Source organism: Amaranthus tricolor, chromosome 10, assembly GCF_026212465.1.
Source record: "Amaranthus tricolor cultivar Red isolate AtriRed21 chromosome 10, ASM2621246v1, whole genome shotgun sequence".
NCBI lineage: Eukaryota > Viridiplantae > Streptophyta > Magnoliopsida > Caryophyllales > Amaranthaceae > Amaranthus > Amaranthus tricolor.
The window spans coordinates 13,984,443-13,997,377 of NC_080056.1; the positions used below are offsets into that span (position 1 = coordinate 13,984,443).

General features: G+C 31.8%; 1 protein-coding gene across 1 annotated transcript; it reads left to right on the forward strand.

Annotated features, from left to right (window-relative positions):
* Nucleotides 1-6,651: 6,651 nt before the first annotated feature.
* LOC130825789 (germin-like protein subfamily 2 member 4) lies at nucleotides 6,652-8,948 on the forward strand. Its single transcript, XM_057691198.1, has 2 exons — nucleotides 6,652-6,939; nucleotides 8,253-8,948. The coding sequence occupies exons 1-2, from the start codon at nucleotides 6,825-6,827 to the stop codon at nucleotides 8,792-8,794; spliced, it is 657 nt and encodes a 218-aa protein (XP_057547181.1). The 5' UTR covers nucleotides 6,652-6,824; the 3' UTR covers nucleotides 8,795-8,948.
* The last annotated feature ends 3,987 nt before the right edge of the window (nucleotides 8,949-12,935 follow it).

The window sequence follows — 12,935 nt, forward strand, 5'->3', positions numbered from 1 at the left end:
CTTGTACCATCTTGTTTTGATGTCATCTTGTCTTAACAAAACTTTTTCATCCTCATCCTTGATGTACCTAATTGTCTCAATGTTTTTCTTCCTTCTAGACCTGACCTTTGCAAGCTTGAAAATATGCTTTTCTCCCTCTTTTGTATCTAACTTTTTATAAAAGTCTTCACAAGCTAGAGTTTTTGACTTAACTACTGCTTTCTTTGCTACCAGTTTTGCCTCTTTATAGAAATTTCTCTTATTTATCTAATCTCCCTCTTTCATACAAGCCATAAGCTCTTTAAACCTTATGTTTTTCTCATTTATCTTCTTCCTTAACTCCTCATTCCACCATCACGATTCCTTGTACACCTTTGATTTACCTGTTAACACTCCTAAGATCTCTTTGGCAGCTTGTCAAATGGTGTCAGCCATAGTTTTCCACATATGATTTGCATCTTCGGATTGCCTCGGGTAACCCAGCACTTTGATCCTGTTTGAGGATGTGGAGGTTGCTTCCCCTTTAAGTTTACCCCATATAATCCTTCGTTTGCACTCTACCTTTTACTCGATAATTCCTTATTTTAAAAATCAAAAATAATAACCGATTTTGGTTGGCATCTCTGTGCCCAAAACCACCTTACAATACGACACAAGGACCTATTTCCTTTACGAACTAAGGCGTAGTTAGTTTGGGTCGCGTGCCCTTCACTCTTGTACGTAATCAAGTGCTCCTCTTTCTTTCTAAAGATAGTGTAACAACTGTTTTTTTTAAATAATAATAATAATAAATAAATAAATTTCAGAAAAAAAAAAAAAAAAAAAACATAACTCCCCATTAACAATAACTTCCCACTCCTCCCTCTAAACCTTATAACTAACCTCACTTACCTCTTATAAATTAAACCAATTACCCTTAATTTCATTCACATTATTACTCACACTTCCTTCTTCTCCTACAAATTACTTTCTCCATTTCCCATTTGCTTAAAATTCAGTCAAGAAAACGCAAGATTTTGATATTAAAGGTATGAAATTTCATCTCTTTATAATATTGTTCTACCAATTTCAATCCAAATTACACATTTTGCATTTGAAAAAAAAACTAATAAAAAAAATAAAAAAAAATAAATTCTGACCTTAGCTTTTCCGGCAATACGACGGTCACCGAGATACCACCGGCGTGCGACGGCGGCCACCGGAGCCACCGCCGGCCGACACCTTCTCCTTCTTCCTTCTCCCTTTCTCCTTCTCTCTCCTCCTTCCCTTTCTTCTTTCTTTTTCGTGGGTTCCTGGAACTCACCCACTTTTCTTTTTTTTTTTTTTTTCATATTATAATTATGATTATTATTAGAGAAAATTCTATAAAACTACCTATTCTATACCTGATTTTGCAAAAAACTACCTTATCTAATTTTTTTTCCAAAAAACTACCTTATGTAATACTTAAGTTTGCAAAAGAGTACCTTTTAACGGATAGGTTAGTTTTGACCGTCAAAACTAACTTTGACTATCACGTGTGACGCACGTGACCCATTATTTAGCAAACCTTCTTCATTGCTGTTGTTCATTTCAGAAACCTTCTTCGAAAAAGCTTATGTTTTCTCTTCTTCTTCGAAAAAACTGGGTTATCTTCTTCGAAAAAGCTGTGCAAAGCTCTTCAATTCACTCCCTTCGTCCTTGAGACATCTTCCAGCTGAAGCATCTAACATTTAGAGGTATGTAGCACCAGTCAATTAAGGATCTTTTCTTCGTTGTTGAAATTTTTTTTTGTCTGTAATTTCGCTCCTTTATTTCAATGGCTGCTGTAATTTTCATTATTAATTTCTTGTTTTTATGTTGTCATTTGTTAATTGATTATTGTTGTTTGAGAATAATGTATAATGGTTCCTTAAATTAGATAAATCAGTAACATGAAGAAATTGAAAATCTGGAAAAAAGCAAGTACTTCGAAACAGAAACATTTTGAGTTGGCAAATGAGTTGGTCAATGTTAGGACAGATGAGGTGGAGCTTGAAAGAAATGATGTGGCACATGAGATTGTGGATGACCTGGAAAGAGAAAATATAGTTGTTGATGTTGGGGAAATGGGACCACCAAACACATATACGGGTTATAAAGAATGTGTAAGTGCTAACCCTAGATCTAAAACAAATAACTCAGATGCTATTTCAACCCTAAACCTTACACCAATTGAGAGAGGTTTAACCCTACAACAACAACTTTCTGAATCTGAGGTTAGTAGTGATGATGATTACAGTTGCGGTGATGAGGATGAATATGAGCATGATTCAGATTTGTTTGCAGAAAATGTAGTTTATGGTCTCGATGATGTGTTTATAGGTGATGATGAAATTAGATTGTTAGTAGATAAGGAGGTTGATGATGAAAACAATAGAGACATATACGTTAATGATGATGAATTGGAGCTTGATGATGTTGATTTGGGTGCATTGAATGTTGATGAGGAAGGTATAGCAAGCTATCCTACATTCAATCCTAAAGTTGATTTTAAGGGTAAGATCATTTTGTCTTTAGGCCTTAAGTTTCCTTCTACATATGTCTTTAGAAAAGCGTTAAGGTACCATGCTATTGAATGTAGTTACAATTATTGTTACCTGCATAATGGTAGAAATAGGATAACTGTGTATTGCTACAATAGATGCAATTGCGTTAAATCGAAAGGTAGAATTGTGAACTGTGTTTGTGGGAACGATAAGAAGTGTTGTTTTAAGGTTCAGGCTGTGAAGTTGAAAGATGAGGAGACACTTCAAATAAGGAGTTATTTTCCCGAGCACACTTGTGGTCACCAACACCAAAATAACAAAGTCACTGCTTTGTATTTAGCTGAGAAATACATACAGGATTGGAGGGAAAATCCAAATTGGGAATTAAAGGCATTTAAGAAACGGGTAAACAGGGAGTTAGGTTGTGAAGTGAAATACTCTAAGTGCTACATGGCTAAAAGAATTGCAAAGAAAATGTTAGTTGGTGATGCTAGTGAAGAGTATAGCAGGGTGTGGGATTATGCGGAAGCAATAAGGAGGTATAACCCTGGAAGCACTGCAATCGTCAAATGCATCGGAATAGAGACACCTCCACCCTTGTTTCAAAGGATGTATATATGTTTGCCAGCATGTAAGGAGGGTTTTGTTGCTGGCTGTAGGCTTATTATATGTGTTGATGGGGCGCATTTGAAGGGACAATTTCCTGGGGTTTTGCTTATCGCTGTAGGTAAGGATGGGAACAATAACATCTTCCCTGTTGCATGGGCTGTCGTCGAAACAGAAAACGTAGAAACTTGGACTTGGTTTCTAAATCTCCTTGTAGAAGACCTAAAGTCGGTTAGTTCATCAAGTAGTTGGGTGCAAGCAGGATGTGAAGATTTTACCTTCATGAGCGATAGGCAAAAGGTATGCACGTACTTACTTGATTTCTATAATTTGTTTGAATTGTAATTAACATTCTAAATACTAATGTGTTCACAATGTAGGGTTTGATTGAAGCTTTAAACGCAGTGATTCCTGAAGCCGAAATTAGGTTCTGCTGTAGGCATATATGGGCTAACTTTAAGATTAAGTTCCCTGGAGAGTTGTACAAGCATCACTTTTGGAAAGCAACAAGAGCTTACAACAAGGTATGGATGTGTCATAATTTACCTTTTACAGTTTGATTTTAATGTCGAACTAATTAGTAATAATTTACCTTTTACAGTTTGATTTTGATAGAGAAATGAATGAAATAAAGAATATTTTTGTTCAAGCATATGAATATCTAGCTGCTATTCCTGCTAAAATTATTATTAACTTTTTTTTTTTAACCCTTACAATTTTAAATCTTATAATAAAATGATTTAACTATGTTATTTAAAACCTTGCTCTTTTATACTACTCTTACAATTTTAAATTACATGTTTAAATTTATTCCTTTTTTTTTAAACAAAGTATATAAAATAAAAAGGAGTCTTTTAAATTATTTTTGAATGAGTTGATCGGGGTATTAAATTGAGATATATTATTTTCTCGTGTAGACAGCGGATTCGTAGACAGAGATTATTAGGAGCGTACGTTGTCTAAGATCGCGTGACAAGGTAATTCTCAATGTCCATCTAATTAGGACTATCCCATTAGTATTATGTGCTAAGTGATAATTAATGTGTTTAAATGGGTGCATGATTTGATATGACATTATTTTGTATGATATTATGTTTTATATATTCTCAAATTATATTTACTATTATTTTTGTCAAACTTGAATTTATAATTTTTATTTCGATAAAATTTATATTATTATTTTGATAACGAAATTAGATACTATTTAAATTGGAAGACAAATATTTTTGATATTAATTCCTATTGCCACCAATTGATGTTAGAATGGTGATTTGGAAAATGAGATTTCAGTTGGATAATTCCTGAGATATATATTTATTAGGAAAAATTTATGATCCTAAAATAAAATAAATAATGTATGTTTGATTATATGTTTGCGTGATCGCGACTAATTATAAAAATATATTAAATCACGTAAAGTGTAACTCGAGGGAAATGAAGCTCTTATATTTGTTGTGATCCAAGTATAAGGGTGATGAACAGGTTGCCCTGTTTGGTTAGTATAGCTGCTGACAGGTATTATTATTATTTTTATTTCTGATACTTGATACGATGTTTGGTCTTCCTTCTATTTGTTGTGATCCAAGTAGAAGGGGTGTGCACACTAGGGTTCCCTGAGACTACTCTGCTGGCCTTGAATTATTTGGGGTGACGACCTCTTGATGAAGTAGGTATAGGGATAAAGCCTCGGCCTACTGGCTTTCTCGTTCCCTCAAATTAAAAATTGATTATGTGTTTGTCATTATTAAATATCAAATTAACAAATTGGTTTATGTGATATTATATATATTGTTTTCCAAAATTGTTTTCTTTTAAACTCAGCTATATATTATTTTCTAAAATTATTTTCAATTTAATTATATCTTATTTTCTTAAAATAATTTTCAAACTTAATCGTTTTACGGGATGGAGTTGGAATTACTCAATTTCTTGATTTTGGGAAATTTCCCTTGTTTTTCTTGCATTCTTATGTTGCAGGTTATTGATTGCGTGGGAATCGTGGAGTGAGGATCACTTAGAAATATAGCTTTTACTAGAGTCATATTTCAGTTTAAATTTTACCTTAAGTCGTTTAAATTTTATATGGACATAGATTGCGTTTCAGTCTTCTCTTATGCTGTAAGCCCCTTTGTTGGATTTAAAGTTATTAAGTTATTTCTTAGTCGTTAAGCCTTACATTTATTTTATTAGAAATAGATGTGGCGGTAACACTCCCATGAGTAGGTTTTGGCTCATGTTTTTCATTAAAGGTGTTTTCAAAAGTCCAACCTATTCTGAGGGTGTTACAGATAGAGTTAGCTATCACCAAAGCTTGAGCTGGGGCAAATTGAAGTAGTTGTTCTCCACTCTCGTTTAAGCCACCATGGACTGACTCATACCTATCCGCTTCCTTGCTTATGTGCCCGTTGAAGTCTCTTCCTAGAAAAACTTTTTCATCTCTTGGGATAGTCCCCATAAGGTTACTTAAGCAGTCCCAAAATCACATTTCTCCTATTCATTTAATCCAAGAGACTTCATTATAAGGTGTACATCTTTTGTGCACATATTGGTGCACACCCACCCTAGTAAGCCAAAAAATCTATTTATACTAAAATGTAAGGAGTTTGAGAAGATTATTACACAAATCTATATTTCTCTAAAGTATTCTTATATTTTTACTTTTCTAGATTTTTCTATCTTTATCTTGATTTGTTAGGTTCAATTTAGTTCAATTTATTCTAAATTTTTCATATTACATTTTATCACAACTCTCATTACATATTTATAAATTATTATCAAATAGAAACTCTAAACATGGAGCTATTTAATTTAGAACTGATTATCTAAATTTGAATATCGAGTCTAATTTGATTTAAAATAGGTCATGTATAAATAAAATGATACAACTAAATCTCTCATAACGGTCAATCAGCCAAGCATTGGGTCGGGCCATTATCACATCGGATCAGCTCTCTCAAGTCAACCCAACAAACCGAGGACTGTTTTGAAAAAAAATTCATCATTCAGTTTTTTCCCAATATATAGAATAATTTTTATATACTAAAAAAATAAACTTATTATAAAGTTAAAACAATGAATTATTATCTAAAATACAAACATTGACAAGAAATGTAGTAGGTTACGACTAAAAATGATGATTTAAAACTGAACAAGTTCACAAAATTAAGAAAACGGGTCAAAACAGACGGGTTTGAGTTAAGGTCTAGTTTGACCAAGTTTTTTTTGATATATTTGTTTCGATCATTTTTGAATTACGGCCAAACTTTTTAGTTTTGTCTTACTAAGTTTTGATCAGCTAATTAATTACGAATTCGATTAATATTTAACAAGTTTAATACAACCGATATAATAATTATACATATATTAAAGAAATTTAAAACACAAAATAAACTCAAAAATCAAAAGAACTAACCTCACTTTTTTATTTGTTTCATCTCAAATAATTGAATTGTATTTTTTACTAATGTTTTAATCAAACAAAAAAAAAACAATTGTTGAAGTGGTCAAGCTTAAAAAGGCATGTAGCGTACCGAATCACTCATTATTGATTTGGAGTCCTTAGACTAATTCTCCAAACTTGAGTGTTATATAAAGCATATTAACAATGCATGACATTTCATTATAAGCTTATTAAACCAAAATAGAGTAAAACTCATTCTTGAATCCTTGTGATCATCTCCTAGTTTTCCAAGCTAACTATAATATCCTTACAACAGTGGTTCTCACTTTCCGATGGCGTCGACCGGAGTGGTGTTGTCGTTAGTATTACTAGCAAGTGTTACAATAGGAGTCTTTGCTAATGACCCTGACATGCTTCAAGATGTTTGTGTTGCTGATCTTCCATCAGGTAGATTGATTTATCTTTCGTTAGAATGCTAGCTTACTTGCTTTTAGGCTTAAGCTAACAAGTTGTAATAAACTTTACAAATATTTCCCAATAATTGTCCTAGATAGCATATATGTGTGAAGTTGACACAAAGCTAACATATAAGTGTGTGAACTCAAGTTTTTTAGAAAATATTATACCTAACAAGTTGAACTTTGGTCAAAAATATTTTATTTAAGTTGAATTTAGTAAATGCATCCTCTACGAGAAACATAAAAATCAATTTTCATCTAAAACACCTTTTTACTTCTTACACACGTAAAAAAATTGTTTTATTAATTTTTTTCTTTGATATAAAAGATTATTAAATTAAAACTAATCATCATACTTAGTGTATTCCGCTCATTTGAAGCTTTGATTAGGGTTTAAGAATTAGAGGGTTAGAAGACGGTATACCATACCATTGAAAGGAGGTTACATCCAATGTGACCCTCGGTCAACCTGATTCTCCACCTTATCCTACCATCTGTCAACTCCCCCTCTCCCTAAATTTGCAATTGATATCAAGGGTCAAAGGTTTGACTAGGAACATACGTGCACAATGAAGCAAAACCATAAGTAGACTGAGGATTGATAAAAAAGATGTATGAGCAGGTTCTTAGTGTGACCTAAAGATAAGAGAATTTGGTCTAGGTGACTTGCATCGAGAGTCTCTTGGCATGGTGGTGAAGAAAGAAGGTTCCATGGTGAAGCGGGATTCAAGGAAACACATTATATCGTTGGAAGAGAGGACACAGGTGATGTGGTCCTTGGTCTGATGGAAGCATTAGAAAATATTAACAAGTATAAGTGATCCGACACAATATTAGTATTATGAGGCATTTTGAAACGTGCCAAAAAAATTCGTATGACCTCGACCCAAAGCGAACAATATCGTACTAATACAAATAAATTAAGACCGGTGGGCTTAACAAAAGTAAATTTAATTAATTAATTAATTAATTATTTAATTAGGATAAACTATTAAAAAAGATAAGAAATTCAAAATATACGCCATGTGTGGAATCTCCACGTGTAAACTTGAGTACAGCCACGTCAGAGCAACAGTTTTGGATGAAAACTAATTTTAAAATTCATTTTAGCGGATATGCAGTTGAATTTCAATCTCAAAAATGCAATTTTTCCATTTCAGTAAACTTTTACTTAGACTTGGTTTATTATATTGATTACTCGTTAACCACTTCTCCAAATGATCATATGTGATATGATAATTATGATCCTCGAATTATAGTTCGAATAAATTCTAATCATTATTTTAATCATTGTCCAAACAGCAACACGTGTAAATGGATTCACTTGCAAGAATATTGATCAGATAACAGCAGAAGATTTCTTCTTCGCCGGAATCGGTCAACCCGGTCAAATCACCAACAACATTCTAAGATCAAAAGTAACCGGAGCAAACGTTCAAGACATTCCTGGTTTGAACACCTTAGGAGTGTCCATGGCTCGAGTCGATTTCGCTCCTTACGGTCTAAACCCACCTCACATTCATCCTCGTGCCACTGAGATGATTTTCGTTCTTCAGGGTGAATTGTTGGTTGGATTTATAACCACAAATAATAAGCTCATTTCTAAGGTTGTTAAAACGGGAGAAACATTTGTGTTTCCAAGAGGTTTGGGTCATTTTCAAAAGAATTTATCAAAATATCCAGCTGCTGTTTTAGCTGCTTTTAACAGTCAATTACCGGGTACTCAGCAATTTGCAGCTGCTCTCTTTACTTCTCAGCCTCCTGTGCCTAATGATGTTTTGGCTCAAGCATTTAATATTGATGTTAAAAATGTTGAGAACATTAGGGCTGGCCTTTCTTCTTAACATGTTTGTTGTCCTAAGTTGATTGGGTGTTTGATTTGTTATGTTTGTAAGAATTTTTAATGTTGATTTGTTTCTATTTTTATTCTTTTACCTGATTTTATATTATTGTATTAAAATTTTAGCTTTGTTGTACTCAAATTTAATAAAAATGATACTTTTCTTTATTTTTATTTTTATGTTATTCTCGCATTTAATATAGATTTTTTTTTATTAAATTTACAAAAAATTTAAAATTAAATTATTTTCTAAATTAGTCGAATCAGCAATACATAATGTTTTTTAGCTATAGCTAAAAACATTTCTACAATATAAAGTATAAATTATAATTTGATAAATAATATATTTAATTATTCACTGTAAATTTTGATTTTATCTTATTAGCATTTCATGTTTTGAATAAAATTAAAAATACAAATAAATTTATAAATTAAGAATGACAAGGGCATACAGCTCATTTAACACGAACAATGAGTGTTTATGAAGTGCATATATAGTAGTTCTAATTGTGATAAATATATCGAGTTTGCGGTAGTGAGTGGGAAGTTTGAATGCATACCAAGGTAGGCACAAATCAATATGAAATTTCCTCAAAATGGACAGTGGTTGGTGTAGGTATATTGATGGAGGGGTATCCGCACCCCATCCATTTGGCTAACCACAAAACGCAAATTAGTCATTCACTCTGTTGTAGTTGCACAATATATCAACTATTTGATCAGGAGCAGTTCTTAGGGCGTGTGAGATGCCTAATAATATAGTGCCATAAAAATAAAAAGGTCGCATATATATACTATACATTCCTATAACGATATTAAATATTCCTCAATTCCTTTTTTTTACCAAGTAAATATAATACTTGGTAATCTTTGTCTTATTTATTGACCAAGTAAATATTCCTCAATTCACTCTCTTTTTAACCTCTCTTATTAATTTAAACAATTAATCATATTCTTCAATTAACCCCCTTTTTGTTTTATATTTATTAACCAACATATTCCTCAATTAACATCCTTTTTTTCGCTAATTCATTAACCAAATCCAGTTGAGCATATTCTATTCCCAAAGCAATGGTAATATGTTCTTATCACCTTAACAGAGGAAGAGTCGTAGATGGTATTAGTTGTGATGTTGGATATTTGAGAATTATTGATTGAGAATAGTATTTAATATGTTTTACTTGACTAATTAAATTTTGTCCGCTATTTAATTATTTTTATATTCTTATTTATCTCAAATCTTGATAATGAATCTTTTACTAAGTTTTTTAAACTTGAATACTGTTGTCTCAGTTGTTATAAAGGGCTCTATTCTAATAATATACTTCCTCCGTTTCATTTTAAATGTCTCATTTACTTTTTGTAGGTTTGTCAACGCACTAATTCAATCTTTAATATCTTTAATTGTGCTTAATTAAAATTATAAAATATAGATTTTAATAAACCTTATATTGAGATGAATCAAACAAGATTTCATTTAACTATATTTTAATTTATAAATTAAGAATAAATTACAAATTAAAAGTGATTGGTGAATAGTACTAAAAAAACAAATAGGACTTTTATAGCTAGATTACCCTAAATCGTAGAAAAATAAGGCATATACAAAAACTTTTAAAATGTATAATGCGATAAACTATTGAAGTGTACGATGTCAACTCATGTTGTAAAACCTCTATGTCAACAGCTTATACTATTATACATGTACCTAGGGATGGCCACGGAGCGGGTTACCCGGAACCGAACCGGTCCCGAACCACTTGAAACCAGAACCGTTCGCGACAGGTTCCGAACCGGCCTGAACCGCGGAACCGTAAAACCGCTCGGAACTGAAACCGTTCGCGACAGGTTCCAAATGGAACCGCAATCGGAACCGGGTGAAACCAGAACCTGATGGAACCGGAACGAAACCGGCCCAACCCGGACCGTGGCCATGCCTACATGTACCCATTAAGTTTATACAACTAACATATGTGCACCGCAAATTCAAACAACATATATACATTACAATATCATCTTTTAAAAGCTTGTTATGCTTTGTTAGCGCATTTAATAATTTGATAGATTTGATTAATTTTTTGAATAATTATCATTTACCATTTTTCACTTAAATTGTCCTAATTTAATTTTCTTACTATTTTTGTCAAATTATTCTTCTAATACAAATTTCCTTTAACTTTTAATCATAATGGGTGTTGAGTTATGATTGGTTTTGATGATAATCAAAATGATTATCAAACTAATATGTGTATTAAGTTGTACATGAACAAGTTATAGGTTATGAATATGAAAGTTCCTAAGAACATCAATAACTTGAAGAGTTGTTTTAAAGTATACAACAAAATAAATGAAGTTACCAAGAAGGAGCTCCGAAAAAGAAGTCTTCATATATCAGAAGATATGCACAAAGACTTCAAGAAAAATTCTAAACAAATAAAACCAAAATTGTTGAAGTTTCGAAGTAGAAACAAGGAGGATCTTAAGGTTGTTCCAAAAAGAATTTCAATAAAGTGAAGCTTCATAGTGGAAGCCAAGCACAAATGGACATGAAGATTCAAGTATGAGTGTACTAAGCTTCATGTAAGTATGATAGAACAAAGAATATATTAAGATACATGAAGGAACAAGAGTATGTTTAAGAATAAGTCAGTTTAGAAACAAGTCACCCTAATGAGTATATGGCTAACAGTTAATACGTAAAACACAGTAAGATATAAGATAATAAAAATTAGTAGTTTAATAATGATTTATTTATTATTAAAATAATTTTTAATAAGAAGTTAAAGATAAATATTGTTTACTAAATTTTATATATTAATATCTTATCTTTTGACTAGCTATTTTATCTAACTGTTTTATAAGAAAAAAAATATCTTTTCAAATAGGATTTTAATAAATATTTGTGTGAAATTATTTGAAAAGTATTTTTGTAAAACAAAATTATGTTTAATAAATTGTTGTTTTACATAAAACAAAAAAGTGATATTTTGACTGTTAATTAGAAATAAGGGAAGAAGTGGTCAAAGAAGTTTGCTAATATTTTATATCCACTCTCCTTAAACCTAGGAAGAAGTGGTCAAAGAAGTTTACTGACATTTTATGTTCTCCTTAAGCATAGGAACATGGGTTGTTAAGGAAATTTTAATTAACTAACATTTTTCACTTTCCTAATTTGAAGTGTCATGGAAATTTCAGAATTAATGGGTAGTAGTGGAAGTTAACTTATTGTAAAGTAGTTTTTCTCTTGCTTATATAAAGACTTTCTTTAATCAATTAGAACATGCGTCTTCATAGCTCCACCATGAGTATTCACTCTTCAAGAGTGTTTGCTTCATTAAAGGATGGGTTTCATAAATATTGAGTTTCACGTAATATCCTAAATACATATTTGCAGTAAGTTCTCAATGTTCCAGTCACGTTCTAAACCTGTTGTTCCTAGTTCACTAGTTTGTCCTTTCTAGATATTACTGACTGAACCTGAGACAATACGTTGTTCCTTTTTCACAAAGTATATTTATATGTTCTAACGTTTCATCATACGTAGAGTTCCATTCTTATAAAGAGATGAGTTTGCATTTCGAGTGATATGTTGAGAGTTTGAATGAACTCTTGTAAATGGGGTAAGAGGGATTTGAATGAATTCAGAAAAAAGAGAGTTGGAAACTTATAGTTAAGTTCAAGGGGGCAGTGAGTTGTAATAGCTATGAGTGAAGCTTATAGTTAAGATAATGAGAATAAGTGGTTGTTCATAAGGGGAATTGTGTTCATAGAGGAACTTAATGTGAGAGAAAGATAAATAAGAGAACCTATATGAAAATTATGTAATGAGTTTTGCCCATTTTCATAGTGAAAGAGTTTTAGAGAAATTCATAGTGGGTCGAGGTTTTTTATCGGGTTTGGCTCTGGATAGTTTCCTTATTAAATCTTTTTATCCCTTTATTGTCATTTTTTGTTCGTTTTATATTCAAGTCTTTAATTCCGCAAAAGATTTGAAAAACTCTCAAATTCTAAAATAACGCATATACTACAATTCAGCCCCTCCCCCCGACCCCTTTAGTATCCATCCATAAATAACAATGGGCCAAGCCAGCTTTATTTGTGTTAGAAACTCTAAGTTATGACTAAATTTTAAATTGTTTGATACT